The 27,625-nt window shown below is 38.3% G+C and overlaps 2 protein-coding genes and 1 long non-coding RNA gene across 6 annotated transcripts in view; 1 reads left to right on the forward strand and 2 right to left on the reverse strand.

Annotated features, from left to right (window-relative positions):
- Positions 1 to 14: 14 nt before the first annotated feature.
- On the reverse strand, positions 15 to 8,160 carry LOC148414969 (homeobox protein Mohawk-like). Its single transcript, XM_088429397.1, has 6 exons — positions 7,991 to 8,160; positions 7,613 to 7,772; positions 7,384 to 7,537; positions 5,665 to 5,997; positions 659 to 692; positions 15 to 535 (listed from the first exon to the last, which is right to left on the reverse strand). Exons 1-6 carry the CDS (start codon positions 8,158 to 8,160, stop codon positions 202 to 204), a joined length of 1,185 nt encoding a protein of 394 aa, XP_088285523.1. The 3' UTR covers positions 15 to 201.
- LOC148414970 (uncharacterized) lies at positions 6,532 to 27,170 on the forward strand. Of its 3 annotated transcripts, XR_015867443.1 has the most exons (5): positions 6,532 to 6,593; positions 6,738 to 6,879; positions 10,400 to 10,514; positions 26,345 to 26,406; positions 26,606 to 27,170. It is a non-coding gene; the product is annotated as an uncharacterized LOC148414970 (long non-coding RNA). The 3 variants fall into 3 exon arrangements; XR_015867442.1 differs by lacking the exon at positions 26,606 to 27,170 and having other exon boundaries at positions 26,345 to 26,543; XR_015867444.1 differs by lacking the exons at positions 10,400 to 10,514; positions 26,606 to 27,170 and having other exon boundaries at positions 26,345 to 26,543.
- Positions 11,858 to 27,625, reverse strand: part of LOC148414971 (MAGUK p55 subfamily member 7-like) — a 28,122-nt gene continuing 12,354 nt past the window's right edge. For both annotated transcript variants that reach the window (XM_088429395.1, XM_088429396.1), the window contains exons 8-18: positions 26,425 to 26,499; positions 25,818 to 26,014; positions 25,682 to 25,740; positions 25,588 to 25,599; positions 24,975 to 25,028; positions 20,829 to 21,002; positions 17,793 to 17,873; positions 17,605 to 17,698; positions 17,342 to 17,450; positions 15,929 to 16,072; positions 11,858 to 14,005 (exon numbers count right to left, since the gene is read on the reverse strand). In XM_088429395.1, the coding sequence (XP_088285521.1) occupies positions 13,775 to 14,005; positions 15,929 to 16,072; positions 17,342 to 17,450; positions 17,605 to 17,698; positions 17,793 to 17,873; positions 20,829 to 21,002; positions 24,975 to 25,028; positions 25,588 to 25,599; positions 25,682 to 25,740; positions 25,818 to 26,014; positions 26,425 to 26,499 (1,230 nt within the window). In that variant the 3' untranslated portion in view covers positions 11,858 to 13,774. The remainder of the gene's footprint in view (positions 14,006 to 15,928; positions 16,073 to 17,341; positions 17,451 to 17,604; positions 17,699 to 17,792; positions 17,874 to 20,828; positions 21,003 to 24,974; positions 25,029 to 25,587; positions 25,600 to 25,681; positions 25,741 to 25,817; positions 26,015 to 26,424; positions 26,500 to 27,625) is intronic.

Below are 27,625 nucleotides of genomic sequence, written 5' to 3' on the forward strand. Positions count from 1 at the left end.
TTACAACGGATGAAGAAACTTCATATTCACTTTATTAGAAAGCTGCTGTCAAAGTAAGGGCATTGGATAATGATCCAGTCTCCAAAAAGTTAATTTACTAAAACAAAACACCATAGAAATAAATGTAAAACAGTGGAAGAAAAGTACAAAAAACACTTTTTATATATAGTTTTTTTTTCTACATATTTACATATAGTATTCTTACACGCTGTTAGCCGGGCCCACTTTGATAGTCTGCACTTCGGAGATGTGGGATGACTTCTGGATGATGCGGCTCGTGAGAGTGGACTGCTCAGTGCTGCAACTTTGCCTCAGGGCTGAGGAGGACATCATGACGGGCATCCTGTGAGGGATATTGGTCCTTGCGATGGACAGGGCATCTCTATGGCAGCCGAGGTCCGCCGCAGTGCTGAGCGGGATTCTGTTGTTCCTGCAGCTCTGCCCATGGGCCAGGTTGGTCAGGGCCACCGCAGCGTTTATCTCTCGCCAGTCTTGGTGGGTTTGACTCTGCTGATCTCTTTCCTTAGGCTGACCACTGTACGAATAGCCAAGAAAAACAATGGCAATTAAAAAAAAAAAAATCAAGGTAGGCAAAGAAAACTGATTTGATTGATAACACTGAAACTGATGGTACTGGAAAAGGGCAATTAATAATTACCTGGCACATTTAGGTGATGAGTAGTCTAGTGTCTCTGCAGGACAGAAGAAATGCAGTATATATTACAGTATGGCTGTATGAGCAACAGTGACAAATCAGTTGCATTCATCTTTTAGTGACAAATCATTTGCACAGTCTGTGGTCCATACTTAAGTATAGACTTTCATCCATCCATCACCTATAGTGCTTACATACCAGCTGACGTTTGGCACACTTGACTGGTTCAAGCCAATTTTAGGCCACATACAGTATAGACAAACAACCATTTACACTGACATTCATACTTATGGACAATTTAGTCCTAATTGAGGCTAACATGCATGTCTTTCGAATGTGGGAGGAATTCGGCAGACCTAAAGATTACCCCTGCAAGTTGCAAGCTCCGCAGACCCAACAACCTCAGAAGAGCGAGGCAGATGTGTTAACCACTAGCTCACCATATTGCCCTCCATATATCTTGCTAAAGTACAAACGATCTAAGTGCACACAACCCAAATTATTTCATCTAGGATCTATTTGTTGGCCAGGAGTTAAGAGTAGCAATTGAGAGTAAATCATTTTTGCTTTGTTTTGTTTTCTTGCTACCGAACCTCCTTAAGTATTTTTCACCTTAGCCACAACATCCTTTTCCAAGAAACTATTTCTGAACCTCTTATTTTATACAGCGAGAAAACATTGTTTTACCTCTTGCCAGTTTTAAATTTACTGCATTGCGAACTTGTAGCAAGGGTAATGAAAGGGCTGGCTGCTTTTTCATATAGTAAATTGTCCAGTTGTACTGTCAAACTACTTCCTAACTTCTGATTTTGGCCGGGCTATTTCTTGACAAGGTAATTGAAATGAAAACAGTTGCCATGATTTGTCTTTTATGCCTTGTTTTTACAAATCAAACAGATGAAACTAGTTCAGTGTTCCCTTGCCAGTTTGCGCTTCACTTTTTACGTCTTCAGTGCTTTGCGTTTTTTCTTCTTCAAAGGACCATCACTTTACAGCAGCGCCTACCTGATGTACTGCAGTAACACTCCCACGCCCAGTCCTAACATGACGTCTAAATAGGTCTAAAAGCCTTCTAATACTTGGTCTTGCTCAGCTGCAAATGAAGTCACTTTTGCGTAAAACGAAACCACTGCTTGTGCTTTTGACAACAACTCTTCACGACTTTGACAGGTGACTTTGACATGTGAGAGAGGGGACTGACTGGATGCATGTGGAAACGATAACACAGACTGAGACTGGCCCTTTAAGAACAGTTGCATTGTGGGGAATGAGTGGGTGGGCGGGGGGGATGGAGGAGATTACCTGGACATGACTGCATGTTCAACACAGGTTGAACATACCCGCACATATTTTCAACATAACACCAACACACTTGGATTGTTAAAATACTGCACTGACGCAACAATAACATGACTGATTGTGTTTATTAGTGGAGAGTACCCCTTTGTGGCGAGTGAAATAGCAGTTCGAACTCAAAATCACTACTTCAATAGTCTTCTTCTGTCCCCTTTTGTTTACCTCAGGGTACAATGTGTGAGAAATATTTAGTGGCTTACAGCCAAAATATGTTTAAGAAACTCCCATTTAGTATATGTGTTTTCGTTTGAAACAAAAAAGGGGGTGTTGTGCTGCCAGGCATGAGCCCAAACAGGTTTTTCATTGCTCTGTGTCTTATAAAACACCGGGATGGCCCGCTGGGATTTTCAAGGGAGGTATCGACCATGGTGTAAGCACCATGTCTCGTACAGGAATATAAACACACTTAGGTGTTTTATGGAAACGTGACGTAACATGATGTTTCCAGCCTGCGAAATCAAGACAGATATGTTTGAAGTGACCTGTTGAGTAGAGTAGAGTAGTGACATCACATTTAAAGGCCATCACTCGTTCACGTGTTTTTGCAACTGTTTTAGCCTTCTGGAGCTATACTGCTGCTCTTTTAATGGTGTTCGGGCCTGTCATGAATCTGGCAGGCTGACTTTCCACTTCAGCTCCATAGAGGAATTGCACGAGATTGCAAAAAGTCATAATATGACCAGCAGGGATACATTAAAAGTGTTCACAAACATTTCAACAGCGCTGCCGCATTGGGTAATGAGCTCAAGAAAGCACGGAATAGTCCAAAGGAAATATGATTGGACATGAACTAACTGACATGTTTAGGGGAAGACTTTTTTTTACTCTTGAGACAGTGCAGCATTGATATGGCGCTATCTGACCAGGCGCTAAATAGCTTAGCTTAAAGCACTGTGTAGGCAAAAACATTACCTGTCATATTTTATCTTGAAAATATGTAAGTTTCAGTGTTTACATATCCTATTTTTATTAAAAAAAAAAGTTGGATGCTTTCAATTTTAGCAAGCCTCAAACAACCAGCTGCTATCTTCAGTCTCTTGTTTCACGTAACAAGTCATAGATGATAACATCTTTTTTTCTCGAATGTCCACTTCATTTGTGATTGACATCATTGAGCTCCAAAATAAATCATTACATGCAAAAACAATCTTTTTTTTAGTCCAGGGACGTTCAGGCTTTTGATGCAATTGTTATTAACCCAATGTTTCACAGCATGTACAGTATTTTTTTGTAAGTTCCAGTCTTTTTTATTATTTTCAATGTCAGCAATCTTTAAAGCATTTTCAGGGTTTAGTTTTTATTGTTTCAGTGGGTCTCAAATTTGGCTTTTTTAAATTTGCGATTGACTGTACGTTAAATAAACAATTAGCTTAAATAGGTATATTGATCCATCTTCTGATCAATTTAATGATAATTTTTATATTTTTTTATTTATATATATATATATATTTTTACTCATGGATCTGATTGTGAGCAGCTCTAAAAATGTTTCTTTTCATTGGGGCAGAATGAGGCAAATGTAAGTTATAGCTAAAAATGTTGTATTCACAACTTAACTGTTTGTACTTATAAGAACTTTTACATTAACAGAAACATTTTAGCTAAATAATAAGAATTCCAAAAGAAATCAGAAAAATTGTGAATTGGTAGGATATGATAACATTTCCCTTAAATACTGTATATTGAATCCAGTGATGCATTCATAAATAAATATATATATATATATATATATATATATATATATATATATATATATATATATATATATATATATATATATATATATATATATATATATATATATATATATATATATATATATATATATATATATATATATATATATATATATATGGCTATTTGTGATACATTTATGACATTATGATGATGACAATTTAAATTCTGATCATCTGGACAGTGACATACCATTCAAAAACAGTACATAATGCACATTTGCATTTTATCGAATGGTGCTGCATTCCATTTATTATACTGTATATATTTCGCATTATTGGTTTAAGTATCAGTCTGAGGTTGAACTTCCCGAAGATTGTTTTCACAGACCATAACTTAAATAACACTCGTCTGACTTGAAAGATTTATTTGTTTTCCGGGAAGTCGAGAGCAATAAAAACTGAACTTAACGCATTGTTGTAAGCGATGAATAGTGGTTTCACAATTGTAGAAATGTAGTTTTTTAATAAGAGCAGGAGAGCAGGACTGCGAGAAACAGGCAGCCAACGTGTACATGACTCCAGCAGAAAACTCCAATAGGATGGAGCCAAATGGATATTAATGCTCTCAAGCTGTGTTCCTTCAAAGCCGAGTTGTCACTCAGAGAGACGTTTGTATGCCCTGCTGACAAACTGCTCTATTTCTTGATATTTTGGCAGAGTTTTTCACTTCTCACTCTGGGAAAAATAAAATCTCAGACATTCTGTAATTGTCCTTGAAGCCCTACTGGACATTTCCACCATGGCAAGAAGCTGAAGCGGAACAAATGGCACATTCTCCTGTGTGGAAATGATATTTGCAGTATGCAGCAGCAGCAGAAGCCAGCATCAAAAATGAGGGACTTATTCATTTACAGGAATTTTATTAGTCGTGTCCATAAAAGTAAGTAAATAGGGAATTTGGCTCTTTCAGTCGTCGTTTCAACATAAAGCGCAGTGAGGTGTCAGAATTGTTAAAACCTAATGATTCAAGGTTCCTTTGCTACTGAACGTCGGCAATTTATAAATGACTGAACAGCCAATTTTATTTTGGTTTTACTACACTTCTTAGTGAACTTTTATGTAGCTTCTCTCCTCAGGAGGCGCAGTAAGACGGGAGACTAGGTAGGCCCTCTATCAAGCACAATATGGGAACATATGGGAGCTTCACATATTAGATAATGTAATCCTAATGTCATTCTTTTTAGATGCAAAAATCTGCATCATTTCAATATACTGCTATTGCAGAATAACGACTTAATTTGTGAGATTTTGAATTGATACTCATAATTACATAATTTTATTGAAATTCTTTTTGAATAGCACCAACCCGCAGACAAGAGTGGTGAACCGTCAAGGCCAGCAAGGCTTTCCTTGATGGCCTTATGAACAGAAAATCACAGCCTTACATTTACGTCCTGAATTTTAATATTTATATACATATAATTTAATTCGGTTTTCTTTTGACTCCACTGCTTCCAGTATTTGTATTTAATATATATATATATTTTTTTGTCCAATCAGATCAAAACTGCCATCATTATCTAATCTGCTCAGGGCCTTCTGAATCAGTAGTGCTGGCTGATGTAATTTATACTAAATTAGCATTGCTGCTGTTTTTTTTAACTGTTTATTTTTTTAATTCATAATTAATGTCTAACATAATAAACTATAATGTCAATGAATTCTATGATTGTGACGTACGAGCATTGGTATTAGGAGATGGATTAAGTCAGCCAAATCCTCACTTGGCCCAGGTACCAAATGCACAGTCTGCCACTGATAACCATTAACATAATTCTTGCCACGTTAATACACAACATGTCCTGTTTCGTAAATGGCCCAACTTCAAAGTGACTGTGGAAACTTTGTTAACCAGAATTAGAAATCCTTCTGTGGGTATATAATGTTTATGATGTGTGACACTTTGGAGTCCCTTACCCATTTGGTAGATGAAGTTGGTCTCTGTGTCATAGGAGGACGATGGGGACACAGCGTCTCGGTCGCACTCGTTTGAACTGAAGGATTCAGAGTGACTTCTCATTTTTAGGGCGACGCCGTCCACTTTGCCCGCCATCATGTGCCGCAAGGTGTCGTTCAGATAACGATTGAGCAAGCTGCTCTTGTACTTTGACGGAGGCGAGGCGCTGTCATCGCTGTTGCTGGGGTCGCCCATGGTGAGTACGCCGCCCTGATTTTTTATCCCACACATATGGGATGAGGTTCTCCCCATGTCTGATGAGCAAATGGGCGTTTGTAGTGGACAGACATCATCTGGAACAAAACATGAAGCAGTGTTTAGGTGACATGGCCATGGCTTTTTCTCAGAGTTGACTTGATATTTGTTTTGTAATCACCAGACCGAATGTATTCAGAAGAGACATAAGGTTCAGTATTGGTGAAATCCGATTTGAGATATCAATGTTTACATATTTTCTCAATCAAACAATTCAGATGGACATGCTGGTATCAGTCAATTTTGTAAATGATCCAATATTGGATATAGATTGAAAGTCAAGTTTGGAAACACCCTCACATTCCTTGTTTTTCATTTCTAAAAAGTCCTAAATTGCAGGTTAATATTAAAGTAATCAACATTATGAAGAACTACTGATGGCATGAGGATGGTAAACTAAATAATGTTAATTAAAACAGAATGTTTTATAATTTAGTCATCTATTGCGTAGATAACAGCTTTGCACGCCTCTTTTTCCTTTTAGTCAGTTTTATGATGTGGATGATGCTTTATGATGTGTGATGAATTTTAATTCACTGCTGTGCATTTTCAAGAGTATACCTGCATATCTAAGACCACTCGGCTCTGGAAGTGTTTGGACCGGAATTGATAGTAGCTAAACCTAGAACATAGGGTAAGTAAGTCAGTGGTTCACAAATGGGCGTAACTCTAGAAGTACATAAAGGCACTTCAGGGGGTGAGTGAGATTTTACCAGGGATTCTTTCAGTATTAACATCTAATATCCATCCATTTTCTCTCGTCGCTTATCCTCACAAGAGTTGCAGGCTTGCTGGTGCCTATCCCAGCTAGCTTCGGACAGTGGGCGGGGGACAACACCCTGAACTGGTTGCAGGCCAATCACAGGGCACACAGAGACGAACAACCATTCATGCACCCAATCACATCAAAGGACAATTTGGTAGGACAATTTTGTTTGTCCAATTCACCTATCATGCATGTTTTTGGGGTGTGGGAGGAAGTCGGAGTGCCCGCAGAGAACTTATGTGGGCTTGAGGAGAACATGCAAACTCCTCACAGGAAGGCTGGAGCCAGGTGGATTTGAACTCGGGTCCCTTTAACTGTGAGGCTGGAGTGCTATTCACTGCTTGCTTTTGTAAAATAAACAATGTGTTTGATTTTCAAATTAGGAGCAAATTAATTTGAACATTAAGCAACGTGTTACTTAAATGTGCTACAATGACTCTGTTGGAGAACATTGTGTGCCTTTACTTTCTTAAGGTTTGACTAGATACACATTTACTGTAGTGACTTCATTTCACAGGAATTGCTGAACAAAATGCAGTAATTGATACCATGACATTTAATTCCAAAGTTTAACAAATCAGACATGAATGGCTCTCGAAGTTGCATTACTAAAACAACATTGCGAACCAATGCTATTGAAGGCTAAAGTTGTCCTCACCATCTGAGTCGGTGTCATCACTGCATACACTCAGTCTCTCGGCATTTCCCTGGATGTATTTATTGTACAGTTTGATCCTTAAGGCCCAGCTCAAGTCTGGCTGCCTAACCGTGTTCTTCAGCCTCCGCCGGGCGTTCGCAAACCAATTTGACACCTAAAGAAAATTTGACAATGACAAAAGGTAAGGTCTGCTGGCATGTCGCCTGACAGACCTCTTGCCTTGTCTCACCTGTACCAAAGTCATATGGGAGCCAAGAGCTAACAGAACCTTCTCAGTCTTGGTGGGGTACGGGTTGTCCCGGTGTTTGTACAGCCAATGTTTGAGAGGCCGGGCCATGTCCTGCAGCACCTGTCTCTTGTGGCGAACTTTGACCCCACCCAAGCGAGATCTGGAGAATTTCAGAAGCTCAGACTATAGTGCACAATATCATCTAATATACTCTAGCAAACAACATGCAATTTCTGGACAATTCCTTGATCCAAATCAATGATCCATTTCCAGTTGATTGCAGGGCATTTCTGGTTGGTGCTGCATCGTTAGAGTAAAATATGGTAAATACGATAACTCTGGAAAAAAAATATATATTCCAAAAGATGAGAAACATACCCATATCTTCTGTACTTGATAGAAGAGCCGTCTTCAGTGGTCTCCTGGTATTGCAGCAGTTCTGCATTGTGACTGCTTGCTAAACTGCTGTGAGCCACACCGTTCAGTCTGCTCCTCTGTTCGTCCTCCAAATGAAGAGTATCAGATGCCATCCCAACAAACGTGTTCATTTTCAAGCAAGCAGATTTCTCCCAAATCAACAGGTGCATCTGGAGTTTGGCACAAACGTATAAATGGAACAGGCTCCCATCCTGTACAAAGCTGATGGAAAAGTAGCCTGAAAATGCTAAAAATAGTCCTCTGTGTTTTCTCTGAAGATGAAGACGGAACGTAAGTTAGAGAGCACAAAAATTTTTTGACGAGCCAGTGGATGTCTGGTTATGTTGAGCAGCACTTTGGAGAGTTCAAATAACCTGCTTCTCTCCTACCCATTGGTCTTCCCACCATCCAATCAGGACTCTGAGGGAACCCTCGCTGAGCAGCAGCAGGAGCAGCCCCAGATATGCAAACTATTGCACGGCAAACGTGGTTATTAGATTTTGTCTGCAGTTGAGCAGTTCAGCATGATCTCATATTTTCTACATGAGGCATACCAGCCTCTTGCAGCTTGCGGTTTGACCAACAATCGTGTCAGCAAATAACATTGCATGTTTTACCAGGGGATTCGGGAGCTGGAATTACAAGTTTCCTAATAACCAGCATAACCGCCAAGCGGTGCCTCGCGCTAGGCAGCGAATCCTACATTTCAGAACAAATTGGGCCATAGTAATGTCAACACCAGCTCTGGAAAATAACACTGGCTTTGCTCATCCAATCCTTAGCAAGTGCTGCTTACAACCATGTGCAGTGGGGTTTAGGGATTGCAAATCTTTTGCACTGTCTGCAGTCTGTAAAATATGTGGCTTTTTTGGGAACATTTAAGCTATTTCCATTAAGTGGGACGTATCATTTCAATATGGTTTGGGACAATCAACCCTGCTTGTGTTACCGACACATGGTGTGGTGTGCAGGCAGGATGGGGAGAGGTGAGTGGTGTAATAGTGGGACATCATAGCAATTCAAAAAATCAACAAAGAGGAAACAACAAGACGAGATAGTGCTGTACTGACATCTCGGGGGCTAGCGTAAGGGGTTAAAGCGGTACACGTTGGTTTACAAATGTTTGCCACGATCCAGATATACTTTTAGTTATTCCGAAAATATTACCCCAAAGCAGAGCGTCCCCAAAATTTGGGGAGGATTGATTATTTACCTTGGTAAAAATCGTGAAAGTAAATGACTCGTGTTGCCCTAAGACTTGTGTGGACTTTATTGATCCTGTGAGAGAACTTTTGAAATAACAATACATTCTTACCTAAGAATGACTTTGCCATGCGACAGCATAATCCAATCATTTTCAATATACTGTAGTATGCAAACGTTTGAAAATGTTTCTCAATACAGTTTTTATGAGCAAGAACTTATTCATTAATTCGACTTGACTCACATCCTGGTTCACAGTTCAGCAGTATTAAGTTCCATTTGTGACTGCTAACCGAGCTAAAAAAAACACATGGAATGGACGCATCCCTGTTCTACGCAATAAATCCCTTCTCTCACGTTCCTCAGCACTTGTCAGACTGCTTCATGCCATTACACACCATTTAGTCCTATTCCCTCAGTGACATGTTCCCTGGCTTATTTGTTGATATTAACAGGGAACACAGCCGCCCTCAACAGCCCAGAGAGCAATAAAAAAAAAATTACAGCAAAAGAACATACAGTATATCTCTTGTCTGCATAGGATGCAACGTGTACGAGATGTCCATGTTCCCTGTGTGTATGTGCGTGTGCGTTTCACAGAGACGCAAACTCAGTTGCAGATGATATTTTATTCAAAACACAGAAACAAAAGAACTATATCAAAGACATTTTTTTTTCATCCAGGGTAAACAAACCAAAGGAAAATTTGTGATTAGAAGGGACAGTAAAAAGTGAACTAAAGCTTCCCTTGCATGCTGATTTCACGATTTAAGGTGAAAAAAAAAAACTTTGGCAGAAGATAAAAGACAGTTTAGTTGGAACATTTTATGCGTTGACAACAGTACATGAAATTTCAACAGGAGACTAGAAAATCTCTATCTATAATAAAATACTTTGTTTCAAGGGCAGAAACTAATTTATTTGATCAAATATTTGATAAGTCTTTTGTCAGTTGATTGGTGACTCGCATAAAAAAAAAAAAACATGTTTTAATTTTCATCCCTTTGGACATTATGTTCCAATTGTGTGTGCAATAACATAACTAAACAAAGTTACTGACGTGCTCCACAACATCTGAAAAAGAGGCAAAATATTGATTAATCTTTTCAAAAATAAAAGCCAAAAAAATATATAAATCAACTTTCAACAACTGTTATTTTTTTACAGCGTTTATACAGGTTACAGCTTCGTCTAGAACTGAAAAAAATAACCAAGAGGATCAGAGTGCCTGAAACTAAACTGTCTTCCCTGAACAACTACTGAATTAGGGGAATACTAAATGGTGAGTAGCTGAAATTCCGAGGATTTAAACAGTTGAAAATTAAAATGGTTTCAATATTATCAAACACAAGTATTAATTTGCTAATTAGTTGTCAATTAAGTTAATTTATTATTTCCACTCTAGTTTTTTGTAAATGGTTGATGAAATTTTCGGATTAATACATTCGTACATCTTTTTACAAACTTTCAATTCTAGTTTAGGTTTATCTGAGTGTAGTCCTGCTTTTATTCCAATCTCCATTTCTGCCTCCCAGGATTGCTTATTTTTCTCATGTTTTTTGTTTTCTCGTAGAACGTTAATAATATTTAATGAATAAAGTATGGTTATTAATAGGACAGATAATCTAAAATATGATACTATTTTATGATTATAAAAGTACTTCAATATTGGCAGTACTGGCACCAGTCTTTAGTTGGTATTGATAGATATTAAAATTTCAAGGATTGCACAACCCTAATAGGAATTTATGACAGTTAAAAAAAATAATAATCCGGTGGCATATATTGTGGGATGTATGGCTGTCAGGTTAAAAATTCTGCATGAACTTAAAATGAAATATTACCCTTACAGAGGAACTTAAACACCTGTTGTGAATTTTGACATTCAACTCCTTGCACTCATATTCGATTAATAAACTCATCTAATCTTCTGAGATTGTTTATCATTTTCCATGAGAAATGGATAAAAAGTAGACTTTTCATAGTGTTCACTTATGTGGTATTTGCTCAATTGTCAGTTTTTTGTCACCACCATTCAAACCGGCACCTCCCAAAAAGTAGTGTTTCTTTTTTACTGGCTTTTCTGGAGGTTTGTGCACTCCAAGCGCCCATCTGTCAGCACATTTACACAAAAACATTATTGTACTTTACTCCGCTGTCTTTTGACTGTCAAAATTAAACAAATAGTACAGAGAGGGTTTCACGAAAATGGAAAAGATCATAGGAAAGACTATTTTGGCAAACATAGATGTGTAGATTAAAGAATGGGTCAGGCTTTGTATATTTAAACAGAAAAAAACTTTAGTTTCTGGACAGACTCATTATATCTCAAGAGATATTACAGGACGTTTGGCAAAAGTCTGACGATTGCAAGTATACCTTCATTGTGATGGATGATGTATTTGAACTTTATGGACAGGATTTTTCAGCTCCTTTTGATCAACTTAAAATTAAACATGGGTCGGGCTTGACTTTCGTCAGTACTTTTTTTCCGCCCTGAATCTTCATTCTTCATTTTTACTTGACAACTTTGTGAGAATAGTTCAGGGAACAGTCCTTTCTGTTGCACAAAGCAACAGTGTCCCCCCCCCCCCCCCCCCCAAAAAAAAAAAAAATCGAATCACATAAGTATCAAATTCTCATTTATTCTGAAAAAGAATTGATATAAAATAATCCCAAAAAGATCTTATAAATTGCTTCCTCTAGGATTTTGTGTAACACAACAAATAATACACAGATATCAAACTAATGGCCATAATATGCTTTTATTATGAAGTTGCTCTTGGCTATAATTGCTAACCGCTAGTTTTACTCCTTGGGACTCCGTTTGTATTGCTATCACATCACGTCCCTACCATGAAGAATGTTAAAAAGGCTTCCCAGAGGAATTGTTAAGGGAGATTTTTTATTTTCTTACATAGTGGGTCCTTATAGATTGCCTACTAAACCGATACCATAGACATTGCTCATCCAATCCATAATTTTCCTTTCAGTGGATGAGTGATTAGCGCAACTAGAGACACGGTCTTAATGCAGCGACACTTATACGGCAGCATCTATCTTGAGATTGCTGACGGGCCCACTCGTGAGCCAGCATTCGTTGCAAAGTACAGCAGTGAAACCACAGAATATGTAGAAATGAATAAGGATCTTCTATTTGAGCTTACGCATTTTCATGTTAATGCGTTTACTATTCTGCGACACAAAACAGATCTTTTACACTTTGTGGCCCCATTTTCTACGTTGTGTTTATTGTCATTCAATAATGAACATATCGTTTAACATTAATCTTGTTTATTTTTTCATGCTTTCAAACAGGCATTTATTTACACGATTGAGCCAAATTATCCCAAACCCACTGACATCATAGTTTTCTGTGTCGTGTTTGAAGTTGGCGTTACAGCATGAACATAAAACGAAGGGTTTTCATTGGATCGGGCCGCTGTCTTAATGGCACTCTCATGATCTCAGAGGGTGCCTGCAGATCGTCAGTGTTGTGATGAAATTACGCTGCCACGTTCCGCTGAGGTCGGACTTTGCGTCTGGCAGCCTCTTCTGACAGATCGTTTGGAGCGTTCCGGGGATCAGGCATATTGCACAACTATTGTACCCCCCCAATCTTTCCTCTGCTTGAATACTGAAGACATAGAAATAACTAACTACTGATGTTTTCATGCTCCCTGAGGCCTAATCCAGTGTTGCGGGGCCTTGTGGTGCTTATGTGTGTGGTTTTAACCTTTCTGTGAAGGCCGAAGCCCCAAGAAAGCAATTACTGCCTCCCTCACATCATGCGGCTCCTTCTTCCCCCCAAAAAACATTAACACCATTTCGTTCAACCATTCAGAAGAAGGAAAGAAGTCTCGTGAAAGAATCCAGCCACCAGAAAATGTTCAGTAAGACCAGTAAAGTCTGCAGCCCAGTGACCTCCATCTTTGGAGATGATAATGAGAGTGAATTTATTTGGACGTATCCAGAAGGAACATTTTCAAAAGCTGCACATGCAATATTGAATGCATCTTTTCCAGGAGTTAAAGGAACGTATTCTTGTTTGTGCCTCTAAATTGTACAGTCTGTTCGCCTGTTACTAATAATATTACTCTGCTGCACATTACTTTATGTTAATTGAAGTGCAGCAGCTGTCAGAATAATTCCATGCTGATGTTTGCGACCTGGCAGGGAAAAGTTACGCTCTGCCACAAGCTCTGCAAAGGCCTCCCCCCAAAAACCACTCTTCCCAACTTTTTTTTCAATTTAATGGTTGCAGTCGACGTTATTTCAGCCAAATGCCAATAGAAAAATGGCACCGTGACAAAGGGGAAAAGGACGTCTGGTTACCTAATTAACCAACAGTACGTTCAGGAACAACTCTATGGAAAACTCATCCTACAGTGATCACATTCCTTGTTTACCAATGAAAAAAACATTTCAAATATGACAAAAATGAATACTACAAGCAGCAGCTGTGGTAGAATACTAATTAACATATTTCAAAACGTAGCGGTGTATATATAACACTCCTAACATGCTCCAGTGACCTTAAATTCAAATCCAGCCGGCCAAAAGACCGCAACTCCTCCTCGCCTTTGCTGGCGAGGAGTGAAGCCACTCTGCGGGAATCCAGCGGACCTCCGCCTCCTGAAGTTGCTTGAGGTCCGCCTTCAGCTCTCTGAAGGCCATGGCCACATCTCCATTAACGATCACCTTGTCAAACATGTGACCGGACTGGGCCTCCATGGTTTCTGCCAAAAGAATCATATCTTCAAAATCTTCCTCCTGTGGAAAGAAACCATTTGACTGTTTATTTTGTTCGTAGAATGATAGATTTGGTTGTCGCAAGTCAATTTACGGCCCCATAAGTTGAGTGCTGATGATGGAATAATGATTAAAAAATAGGCTTCGGCCTGGCCTCGAGGTGACCAAACATCCTGCTTGAAAACTACACACATACCAGAATCAGTTGGATGAAGATGTGGAAGATCCACACAAATATTGTTTGATACCATAACTACATCCAAATTTTAGTAACCTATCCCTTATTGGTCCTTTGAGACTTCAACATTGCTCCACCCTTTCATCTACTAAGAGCTTCATACGTGCCACAGCATTTTCCTACATGTTCTGTGACAATACCAGCCAAAAATTAAGGAAGACCTTCAAACTAAAATATTGTCTACTACAATGAAAAGAATAATTTCAGGTTATTAATACTATACAGCTGAGAACTGAAAAACCCAGGTCATAAAGCATCAACCAAATCCTAAAGCTCAAGATGTGCAAAGCTATTTCTGGACAAAAGTTGCTTACGTTGAGTAATAAGTCCTACCTTGTTGTTTGCCATTTGTTTGTTACCATATATACTGTATTTATAAACATAATGACTTAAATAATATTCTTAAGGGTATTAACAAATTGATTGCAATAATTGAATTGCAGTCATAGTTAGAGCATTCCTTTTCTTAATGCCATCATTCTATTAATAATAGTATGCAGTATGCATTATGCATTAGAATTTTTGTGCTTTTGTTATTGGGGGGTTTGACCTGCCAAAGTTAGAATGATGACATTTGAAATGCTGTGATATGGGTTTAAATTTGAGGTGTCAGATTAACAGAATAATGGTGATCAATTAATTGAAGTCATAGTTAAAGCCTCATTTTTATACATTGTTTTAATCTCATTTTAAATTTCTAAATCTATGCATTCTGTATGCTTTTTAGACGTGTTCTCATGCATCTTGCTTCTTTTGTGGGTTTTTTTTGTGTATTTTGTGTTTTTTTATAATTGGTAAACTTGTTTCAAAAGCATGTCAGAGAAAAAAATTTGCCCTGAAAAATGATTTGAACGACCAGATCAAAGATCGGATCACAAAGAACTGGTGTTGGATACAACAATGCAAATTGGGGCATTAAGGGGCTGACCCAACTTGTATCATTATAGATCTCAAAAAGGTGGGTTAAACGAAGAATTATCACAGCAAAAATAATTGGGTCAAAAGGTCAAGTGACACAGCTCTAATTTACAGTAGATCTAAAATCAACAAATTTGGGTTAAACATGTTTTGATCCAAAACCAGGGTCAATTTGTCTCAACCTTCTTGTTTGTTTTGCACAACAGCACAAACAACGGTTCCTTTTGAATACAATGAGTCCCCAAAATTGAGTTGCTTTGTATAAAACAAGCCTTTTGCTTCAAGTATACCAAGTAGTGCATCAATTTTTGATGCAGATTGGGTTATTTTTGACCAAACAATTTTTCAAAAATTGGGTCATGACACAAGATTGGAGACTTTTTCAGAACTGTCGCATCCATAACATTTACCACAGTTGATGCACAACATCTAGAAACACAAGTGTGTGGTCAGATTGTTTTAACAAGGCCAAGCCAAGGAATCTGAAAGGGAATTTACTGACCAAAACATATATAAGCATAGGCATTTTGGGGGGGTAATTCAATATTATTCTCTAAAATTCCAGCACAATATATGTCACAATGCACCTGTGTAAAAACCATGTGAAACCTACAAGTTTATTTGAGCCATAATCTTAATAAAATGCACATACGTCATACCACCCACTAAACAGCCCGATGACCCCCTTGTGTCTTAAATGTCAGTCATGTGCAAGGTATATCAGGTTTTGTGACCTTACATTGCTCTGCGTGACTGCACGCAACAACCAGGGCAACCATGTTTCTTACTGAGAACATCCTGACTTGGTTCTGGTCCTCTTCATCACAGATGAATTTCGCTCTTCTCCTGGTGAGGCGTAACTCCTCAATACGCGGGGGTTTCACAAAAACCACGTGCGGTTTGAATTCAAGTGTGTAGAGACGCTTTAGTTTCTAGAGTGGAAAACAGCAAATGTAATGTTTGTGCTTTTTGTTAAAAAAAAAGAAAAAACGAAAACTGTCCTAAAATACATGTTGTGATCATGGTAATAAGTGGCAGTGCTGAAAAATATCTACTAGTATGTACTATACAATGGAAGATCCAAAACTGAATGTTCCTGCACCCATGTATTATTAATATGTCATCAAATTTTGGAATTTAAACCACATGTCATGAAGGACATCTCAATACTCTACTATACTGTATGATAAATTCCAGTCATCAGTGATTGACCCTGCTTTTGGGTTTTGGTTACACAGTGTTTCCTTACATATTCATAATTCGCAACTTATAAAAGTCAAATGATCACACGTTGTTGTTGGAACCTATCCCATAATATTCACGGAAAGACACCTATTTTTTGTGCTGATGGTAAAAGCGATAAAAGTATAGCTTCGGTACCATCTTGATATCAAGGAACAATGCTTAAGTGTGTTGAGGAGCTTCATTAGACAAACAGAGCTTTGCTGCTATCTTGTAGCAGCTTTGTGCCAGAGATTTGCTTTGCAGTGAGTTGAGGAACTTCATTCAGACAAAATGAATGGTTTGCCAAGATCTTGTGGTATCTGTAGGAAATTAGGAAACTTTTGCTAGTTGATTAATTACTGTCATTATGTGCTGTGTAGTCATTTTTCAGACTTTGTTTTGTTTTTGTACTTTCCATTTTTATTTTTCCAGTGTCAAAACTGCTTTTTTTTACCCGGGTGGTAAGTCACAATTGAGAAATGAGACATGTGAGCCACGACTGTATTTGTGAGTCACAAGTCTTTGTCATCAAAATCTTACTTAGCTCTCAGCCAAAATAAAACCCTGCTGAGAAAGATAGTACAGTTAAGAGGTCTGGAAAACTTTCAGAGGGGGTTATGCAGCGCTGAACATTGATTGGAAGCTTTTAATTCCAACGACTGCGATCAAGACCGTACTAGACTTTTGATGGAAATGTGGAATGTGGAATTCTTTTTCTGTTCTCTTTTTTTTTTGCAATGATCCAGCGTGTAGTGATAAAAAACACATTTTCACTGCGGAAAGAGAAAGATACCATCTTTGTGTGCTCATAAGGCTTGCTATTTTTTCAATTGTTATTCCAACGGTATACATCATAAAAGCGAGTGATTTTCCAGACATTATCTGGTGTCTCAATGTTCTTTTTATCACTACTTTACCATCCTTTGGAACATACAGAAAACATTCTGACAGTCCTTTCTCCATAGCTCATTACTCACACAAGGGTGCAGATCTAGGAGGCACACTTTGCCCTCTGCCATAACACAGTAAACTGAGTCCAGACTTGTTCCATAGTAGTGGCCTCTGTATGTCCCATGCTCTATAAACCTAAAGGCAGACATTAACAGGGGCAGACAAGGACATAAATGTCAGAAAAGAAAAAAAAATGGCCTTCCTTTTCAAAACCCTGATGAATAGTATAGAATGACCAGCACACGTCAGACCACAATTTAATGACTCGAGAGAGGAAATGTGCATGTACCTGCGGTTGAGAATGTCCTCTTCAAATTTGTGGATGGATACAAAATGATAATCCGTCCCTTCACTCTCTTGGCTTCTCTTCTCACGTGTGGTGTCTGGAACAGAAGATGTTGGCAAGATGATGACAAAAGCCCTAATATTAAAAGGGCTCACAGAAGGAAAAATGATAGAGTTGCCTGTTTGCCTTACATGGGACGGTTGTACCATAGAGGTCAGGATCTGAAATCAGGAGCCTTCTCTTCAGTTCATTTACACCAACGCCGCTGGGCCCTCAAGACAAAGAGCAAAAGTCAATGCTGTTTGTCTCTTCTACTATGTTAACAACCAATATACTATCAAGTGCTGCCGCTGTAATCTGCCTTCAGAATTTAATGGCCAATATTATCCATCCATCCATGCGTTAGCCATATCCATCCATCCATCCATCCATCCATCCATCCATCCATCTATTTTCTGTAGCCGCTTATCCTCATTAGGGTCGCAGGCTTGCTGGTGCCTATCCCAGCTGTCTATGGGACACTGTGGACAGGTTGCCATCCAAATGGAGGGCACAGAGAGACAAACAACATTTCACACAACTAAGCACACCTAATGACAATTTAGAGTGCCCAATTCACCTGCCATGTATGTTTTTTTGGAATGTGGCAGGAAGCTGGAGTCCCCAAAGGGAACCGGGATCAGGGAGAACATACAAACTCCACACAGGAAGGCCGGAGCCAGCTGGAATTGAACTCGGTTCCCTGAACTGTGAGGCGAACATAATGACCAGTCATCCACTGAGCTGCCCTAATTCTGTTTTTTTATGACCTAAATGTTTTGTAAGTGTGGCTCATTTGAAGACTCATAAGTGAATGTAATTCCATTCGCATAAACAGTTAGGTCTGACATAACCAATTTGTACCAAAACTTAAACAATCCACCACTTGCAAGAATTTAATCCAACAGTAACAATTAACCCAACTCTTTGGTTTGTTTGAACTATTTTGAGCAAAACAACCCTGAAAGTAGGGTCTAAATGACCCAAGTAGAATACATTGGGACAATGCTGAGCTGCTCAATGGTTTTGAAACACTGCAGTAAGATTCTCCACAACTGCATAATACTTACTGTATTTGTCAATTCAATTTTGGCTTGTAATTTGTATGATTCAGATTAGAAAAAAAAAACCCAACAACAACAACAACAATTTTATTTTGCTGCAGCAAAAACAAGTCTCTATCAGTTGAGCACCAATAATTTCCTCAACAGTAAATCCAGCATCACATACTGTAGGTTTGGTGATGACAGTGGTGCATCTGTGTTTGCCATCAGAATAAATGAAAAAGTGAGCAGAGCAGTCAGACAGACAGAGCTCTGATTTCATGCTGTTTTTAGTCTGAGAATGATTCTCCAACCGATCTTACTCTTTTTGTGTCTGTCTGTACCACGATTAATGCTCCTATATCCTCTGGAAAATTCATAGCATTGCATATAAGTGTAACATCTGCAAAGTTACACGGTATCAATGTCATTATTGTGTAGGATGTACGGGACGAAAACAGGCACTTATGAACACACGCACATACACACGCACACATATGCAGTAACATCTGGGATTTTCCTCTTAAGTAGGTTTCTGCAGCTCGAGATTGCATCAGTCTCTTTGGAGTGCATTTGAAAAGGAGGATTCCTGAAATACCTGCCTTTTCCATCACAGTGCTGAATGGGCTCAGAACATTACAAAATATAAAGTTTTTAGGAGTCTCCGCCCTTACACCACTAATGGCTTTCTCAGCGGCTCTGCAAAACCAGAGAGAAGCCACATTGGGACATGTGGAGACTGTCCATTGACCTTTTTCCTTAAGTTACATGACAGTTAAGCACCGGTAGTCATTTTCACCATCTTATTCGGGGCATAATGGAATATTGTTCTGTTCATAGTGCGTGGGAAGGCTTTTCCAACCTGGTAAAATATTATCCGGCTGGTCCTACTTTAAGTATCTAGGTTCTGGGGTTTTCCCGTCCATAACTTTCAATGGCCTCAAATTCTCAATGATGACCCCTGGCCTTTATTGCAGACAGTTAAAATCCAGTCCAGAGTCCAGGTAAAATCCAGTCCAATTAAAAGAGATTCAAATTCAACTTGCTCTCAATTTTCAAGTTAGATGGAGCACTTGGCTGACATTTTGAAAGAGTTGATTTACAATCAATGGAATGACCTCTCTTCATTAATTTCTCATGTATCTATTTTCCGTCATTTCATCTTTCCTCTCCACCCATCTCTTCACACTAGCCGCGTCTTCCCATGTTCACTCATAAGCTATGTTTGTGCCGTAATCTTTTTCTTCTTTTATTTTCGGCTTTTACTTCCAGGGGTCATAACAGCACATCAAATGCCTGTTTCCCGCATCCTCTTTCTTTCACGCCATCTGTCTTCATGTTGTCTTTCACTCCCATCTATAAACCTTCTCTTTGATGTTCCTCTTAGGCCTCCTGTCCGACAATTCACAACTCAGCGTCCTTCTTCATTTATATTTACTATCTCTCCTCTGGACATGCCCAAACATCTCGGTGCATGTGCTGTCCCTCTGATGAACTTTATTTTTTGCACAATAAGCTGCAACTTTTTTCTCATGATTTGAGCCCCCTGGTTTATAGTCCAGAGTGGCTTATCTGCAGTTGTTGTTGATGTTGGGATTTATTTTTTTTTTCTGAGCCACCAGGAGACAATCCACCAGTATTTTTAAAATCCTAAACTTTATCTCTTTCTCCCTGTATCTTCATTCTTCTACACTTGGGTCCTTCTCATTCACACACAAATACTCCATCTTGCTGTAGTTGTGCTGTAATATTGCGTTTAAAAGACCTTCAGCAGAGCTTAACGTAAACTCTCAAGGGAGCAAAAATACATAGAGCAGGCCTGCGGGATTGGCAGGGAAGCAAATCTGGGGTGGGCCAAAGCACAACTTAAAATAATACAAACTATTCTGATGTGACGTTTTCTGACAGTGTTTATGTGGTTGTGATCGGAGAGGATATTTCTTGCATCCAAAAGCAGAAACATAAATCTTAATCAATGCCTTGTCCGTCCTCCGCTTTGATCAATCTCAGCTTCAATAACAATGTATTTTGTGGTCGATTAAACACAGTGGCATGGCCCGAAATGGAGCAAAGTTGAGCGCAAAGTTAATGTTATACATTAGTCCCATAACCGGTGGGACTCTAGCATACTCAAGTCATACTTACCAACCAAAACAACCAGTCGGTGACTTTCTTCAGAATCTTTATGGTAAGGGATTACCTCTATGTAGGTAGGTGGACAAATAGACTCGTGAATTCCTGAACTCCACCTTTTGGAACGAGCTGTTTCTTTGACCCAGTTGCTTTTCTTTCCGAGTCGGAAACTCCTTCTTAAACCAGCTGACATGGAGAGAGGAAGAGAGGTCTTGAGATTTGTAAGTCAGTTGGCAAACGTAGTACAACAATCTCACAGATGGGTGCCTATTTACCCATCCATAAATATCCACCCTATGTGTCTACTGTATTTACTGCTGTGAAGCATTAAAAAAAAAGATCAAGATCTTTAATTAATTGATCGAATTTATCTCATTTAGTTTTCACCCAAAAATGCCTAAGAAAACCCTCAATTTTTGACTTTAGATAGTTTGTGTTTTTTTGTGCCGGATCAAACTATTGCTATACAACAACAAAAAAGTGGCTTCAGCCATTTATTTCCTTAAAAAGATGCTGTTGTAACAATTTACTTTCTGCCATATTTGAGACTATTCCCAAGTGATGGCTGCAAAATGAGGTTTCAACTAAAGTGGAAGTTTTCTTTTTTAACTTACCAAATTATTAGTAAGAAATATTAATCAAAAACATAATTTAGCTGGGCAAAGGGCTTTTCTATGGCTTGCTACATTAGCGTTTTTGTTTCTATCATTAGCTGGCTGCGGCTGGGTGCTTTGCATTTATCTGGTAGGTTGAATTGAGGCTGCATCTGTGTTAAGCAAACTTCTTTTTACCAAGAATGCACCTAAATCAAAGATGCTGTCGGGGCATTTTTTTTTTAAATTAAATGTATCATTCATCAAACAACTTTCACATTCTTCTCCATTTTCACATCTTCCGTCTGCTCCTGAACTTGCCCTCCCAACCAGAGCAGGAGCCACTTTCCAACCCCTAACTATTAACCACAAGAAGCCGGACACATAAAAAATAATTTAATCCGCATACAGAAAGCATAACGTTAAAGATGAAAAATTATATTTGTTTTAACGATGACTGAAATTAATTGATTGCAATTACCTTTTTTCTAAAGAAGTCTCGACATGACCTCTTTTCACCTGTGTAGCCCTGGATTGATTGATTGATTGATTGATTGATTGATTGATTGATTGAACTACAGTATGACACCCCTAGTGTATTTATTCATTGTACAGCATAGCTGAAGCTGATGTAGAAAGAGAAAACCTTGCTGAGGCTGATGTGCAAACCACAGTCTACCAAAATTGATCAGAGTTATGTTCAAGAAATCACAGACCAAAATTTAAATCTTGCGTTTGCAAGCATTTCCTCCATTGCTTTTCTCATTGAAGTACAAAGAACTGTGGCAGAGAGCATAACGACCGTAATGTATCAGGTTTTCGAACCAAAACTGAAAGCACGTTCATTTTAGTGGGCTCTCACAATCGATGTGAACTTCGAAGTATAGTCCAAAAGGCGAACAATAATGCAACACATAAATGAGAACTCTCTTTGCTCACTCACCTTCCACTCTGCATTTGATTTCCATTATTTCATGATGCAGACTCTTCCAACTGAGTTGAGAGGCCTTGGAAATTTAGATAATCTGCATATGATGGCTATAACTCCTCTTGAATTAAAGATTAAATCTACTGTAGTCATTAATCACTTAGTTTATTTTATTTCAGATCCAATGTGGTAAAATCACAAACACTTTTATTGGCCTAGATATTTCAGATATGCCTGTTTTGAAGTGGTCGCATTTTTTATACAAGTGTGACACCTGTTTAAAAGACATAGTAATTTTACGAACAATGGTTTATTCCTCTTTTTCATCCAAAATACATAGCCAATCAGAATGTTAAAACAATGGTCTTTGACAGCAAAAAACAAAGTGAATAACAGACAAGAGAGTGCTCAGGCCCCTCCGAATAAAAGTGTAAAGAATAAAAGTGTGCCAGTGGTGATTTGTACGCAGTCTGACAGCCAGCGTCTGCCATGCGCCTGCGGTTTGGCTTGTCTTTGTCTGCACGCTCTCTTTCATGACGTTAAGTACCGCGCAGCAATGATGCCAGGCTTTCTTTGACATAGGGTGTAATTTGACTTTGTAAGCATATCTGTCTGTTTCCTCTCCTTGCCCAGTGACACGGGGAGTGGAGATTTCATGCGTTTGTTTACATGGCACTGAAGTCAAAGAGCTGACAAAGTTAGCCGATTGCTCAGAACCAAAACAACTTTCGGGAGATTCGGGACATCTTGTCATTGTCAGTTTAAAGTCACTGTGGCAGTGCAATTGCCATCTGTGACTGAGATGCTGTGAACCATAACATTTGTAGAAATTACTGCTGTTATTTCTATTTTACAGAATAGAGTGACTTAAGTTGCTAAAATCCACATAGGAGTCACTGGGAGCGCAGCATTGTAATGTCTGACTACCATCAGCTTTCAGGCACTCAAATCAAATTCTCAGTTTGTTTATCCTGATCAGAAACAGTTACCGGGAGTCCAGATACTATGATGTTTGCAGCAAACAAGATGTAATCCAGAACATGGGATACATTTATAAAACCAGAACTACAGTCGTAGATGAGCACAAAATATCCTGTTATGTATTTTATGGTTATTTGTGCATGCTTGCTTTGTATAATATCAAGTTGTCGTCATCTAAGGGAGTGCTTCTCAATTACATTTTGCCAAGCCCCCCCTTAGAAAAGAGAAAACCTTTTGCCCCCCATTTGATGTGCGGACTATAAATAAGATTATTATCTATAAAAGTTGTATAAGTATACCTACATCTGAATACTTTTTAACATCAACAAAAGAAAAAAAGCAATATAAATCAACTGTCAGCAACTGTTACTTTTTATAGCTTTTATTTGGGTTACAGCTTAGTCTAAAACAGAAAAAAAATAACCAAGTGCACTGAAGTGCTTGCAAAAAAACAAAAAAACAAAAACAGAACAATGTTAAAATCTTTATGTTTTTGCAATTACACTTCACATGACAAAAACAAAGCTCCCTCACCCCACTATTTGAGAAACACTGATCTAAGGAATGGAACTCTAGTAACCCAAGTACCATTCTGTTGAACTCATCTGCTGCCATTGACTAATATAGAAGTGAAAGAGCCATATTAACAGACTGATATAAAATAAGTTAACACATTCAATGTCGCTGACTGATTTAAAGGTCCAGCCTTTAGTTTAACTGGGCAAGTTAATCTTGTATTTGTGGAATATGAATTAAGGCACAGAATCCCCCGTTTTTCTTAATCTCAGGGTGCAGCCATTTTACCACAAACCATCAACTAAAATTGTCATCATGGTTGCTTAAGGCTAAGGTGACACCAATCACGGCTCAGCTTGCTAATGTCACATGACCAAACTCAGCGCTCAGGTAATGGCCAATCACAACTCACAAACAGCCTGCTCTATGCATCACAAGTGTTGGGCAAGTTACTTCAAAACTGTAATACATTATTTATTACATATTACTGTCATTTCAAAGTAAGTTGTTAAATTACAATATTACTGTATTTGAAATGTAATGCATTACACTACTATTGAAATTGTAACTACATATTGTAATATGTATATCTGCATAGAAAAATGTAGCTTACTGTATATACCAAGATTTTTCCATTATTTTGTTGTTATATTATTTTTGTTATAGTGTGCAGATGTGTAAAATTGCAACTTCTGCCTTCCCAACACATAGGTACAAGGAAATGCATTTTCTTGTACCCATCTGTCTTGAGAGTAGATAAAATGCGCACTAATATTCGAACAGCGCAACAACAATTGAACAGATTCAATAAGATTTTGACAGACAGGAATGGGTAAAGTTGCTCTTCTCTGCTCACGTGCACATATTACTGTCGGCACAAATATCATTTGCAATCCATGAGCTGGAAAGAGATGGGGAAACTGGTGGGCTCAAACCACATTTGCTGTTCTAGTCCTTTCCTTTAAATCGTTAAACTCATAAAATGCTTCATCAGATGAAGCAGCCTCATATATCTGTTTTTCTTGGTGAACGTAGTTGTGACTTGTCATGTCCAATTGCCCCGACTTGCATTGTGTTCTATTGCACAAGTTGTCTTTCCAGTATCATTGGGATTTATGTGGAACAAGTCAAACATCTTACCAATGTGGATTCCAGTTATAGCTCCATAGTCAACATCCTCCTCAACTGGAAAAACTAGAATGGGGGAAATCATGAACATAAACCTCTAAAATTTCACGCTCAGAAGTATTAGCACATGTTCTAACTTAAAGGTACAACTATTTTGCTTTGGAAATTCAAATTGTAGTTGGATTGAGAAATGGTAGCCAGAAATTAGAAACGTTAATTACCAGATGACTCTTACAAAGTAGTAGAAACATTGAACAGAATCATCCACACGTTGGAAAATAGGGAGTGGGAATATTGTGAGATGATTTGTCTTGGCATGTAAATTTTGAAGTCAAACAGTGTCACAAATTGTACATGTACAGTAGAACCTCAAAAGCCAATAAGTGGTAAACGTTGGAGGTTAAGCGAAACGCCTCAAAAATGAAACCCCTCTTCTCGCGCTTCTGCTTGAAGTAACTGAAAATATGTATTTTTCATTCTTACTTACAGCCAACCCATCATTTACATGTATTCCAGGTGTAGGAAGGTGAACCAGCATTATTACTAAATGGATTTTTTTTTTTACTTTGGAGGTTCCACTGTATTTTACTTTCCCATTTCCCAATGTAAAGGAAACTGAAATTACCTTTGGCCTCATCTGCAGCACATGTGAAAGAAAACGACAATGAATACAACAATTTTGCTTATTCTACTAGTGATTTGTAAAGTCCGCTGATCACCTGCTGCCTTGACTTGCGGTTGCTGGAACAAGGTTTGTGGTCGCTGTAGTGCAACTCTCCTGTAGATTGTAATAGCTTGTTGTTGGAATGGCAATCAAAACAAAATGATGAACGACCAAAACATAAAAACAATCACCTCTCCTGGAGCTGCTGTGAGGGGATAAGACCTGCTCGCTTGCTACTACCTCCAACATGGCAGGCTTGCCACCAGGTGTCATCATCAGTGCTAACAATCTGGAGAATGTCACCTCTTTTAAAAGCAATTGCCGCATCCTTGCATGGGACCGCGGGATCCTCGCTAGGGTTGTAGTCAAAGAGCACCCTTACAAACACCTGGAAAAGGCACGTTATTTTTACAAACGAAACTGACAAATATCACAATATCTAGTTTCAGACGTATTCATTTCTTGACTTGGAAAATTTGCACTTCATCATTTGCTGCTTTTCAAAGAGGTTAGCATGAAAAATGACCACAGTCACTAAGGATAATTTGTCCTAGTCTATCGCAATAGATTTCTGCCTTAAATAGTTTTCAGGAATTGTATAAACCTTATGCATAGACGCATGGTGGTCTTTTTTTTGAAGTCACTGAGAAGGCTGCCATGATGTGGCAGCACTAAACACATGCGTGACACTTTTCATCATGTCCTTTTCTGTCACCAGATGGGAAGTTGTGCACATAAAACCACAATGCAGGGCTTGTGCAGAAGAAATACCACAAAAGAGTACGTCATCTATTGTACCTTCTTATTGGATGACACTTCTTGCTTGGAGAAGGCAGGAACAATTGTGAATGTAACGTCACCCTGAGAGCGTGCCTGCACATCATTAGTGGCACAATAAAGAATACGTGAACAGTTCAGCAATATGCCAGTTTGTTAGTTTGTTACATGAGTTGATTGATAGAGCTGTGTTTTTTCACAGGGCATGAAGGTGCAGATGGGTGACGTTAACTTTGCATCAAGAATGAGAGCAGGGCACAGGGAAAAAAATTAGGCAGACCTAGATCTGTCAAATACATCAACAAAAAGTGGAACAGTACCCACATATTGGTGGAAAGCAAAACAGTATTTCAAGTATTTGGCCAGCATTTGGCAAAGATTATCAAAAAATAAATAAATAAATACTGCAGAAATTCAAAAATATTCTTGGAATACAAGTTTGTGTTTTTGATAATGTTATGGAATGGTGTAACATAGCAGTTTGAAATCTTCCCTATGCACATTCCTACTCATCCAAATCAATGGAATTGTGTTGCGTGTGATATATAATATTCATGCTCAACTTCTTTCTGCACCAACATAACACTTCATAATATGCACCAATACCTTTGGCAATGCAACTCAATTGTTTCATATGCTGCTTTTGAGAAATAATGCCCACAACCTTTATTCATCTCCATTTTCCAATCTCAATAATAATTTAAAAATGACAAGCATATTTCATGCAAATTAGCAGGAAAAGACAATTTCTTGGCATATTATTTCCAGTTTCAGAATCCATTAAAATGTCTTTTGTTTTTTTTTCCATGCTGAGCTAACCACTTCTTGGATGTGATGCATCAAATTCTTAGTTTCATATTTTTCTTGAATATATTAAAAAAAATAATAAAACTAACATGAAATTAATCTTACTGACACGTATTGTTTGTGTTGCCAAAACAGGAAATACTTCGTTGTTCTGTCTTGTGTTGTCCAAAACTTGTAAAAACTCAATGAGACATTTTGTTTCATCACACAACAGCTGTATAGTTTTGTTATAACCATTATCCAACGACTCAAAAGTGGATTTTATTTTGTCATACATTATCCTAGAGCAAATGCACTGTACATTACGCACCGTTATGAAATTCAAACTAAATGTGAGAAAATAACAACTTTACTTAGATAACAGTTTATTTCAAATGTTTGCGCAAACTGTACATTGTATAAAAAGTGTACCAAA

Source organism: Hippichthys cyanospilos, chromosome 12 (genome assembly GCF_059441005.1).
Source record: "Hippichthys cyanospilos isolate Australia breed blue-spotted pipefish chromosome 12, RoL_Hcya_1.0, whole genome shotgun sequence".
Classification (NCBI taxonomy): domain Eukaryota; kingdom Metazoa; phylum Chordata; class Actinopteri; order Syngnathiformes; family Syngnathidae; genus Hippichthys; species Hippichthys cyanospilos.

Bases quoted from the DNA above. Each gene is read 5' to 3' on its own strand.
- LOC148414969 (XM_088429397.1), bottom strand. From the start codon at position 8,160: ATGAACACGTTTGTTGGGATGGCATCTGATACTCTTCATTTGGAGGAC. The intron at 5,998-7,383 runs GTGAGGACAACT...GTTTTGTTCCAG, and splicing joins TGATGACACCGACTCAGATG to ATGATGTCTGTCCACTACAA. The intron at 693-5,664 runs GTAAGGGACTCC...TCTGTCCTGCAG, and splicing joins CAACTTCATCTACCAAATGG to AGACACTAGACTACTCATCA.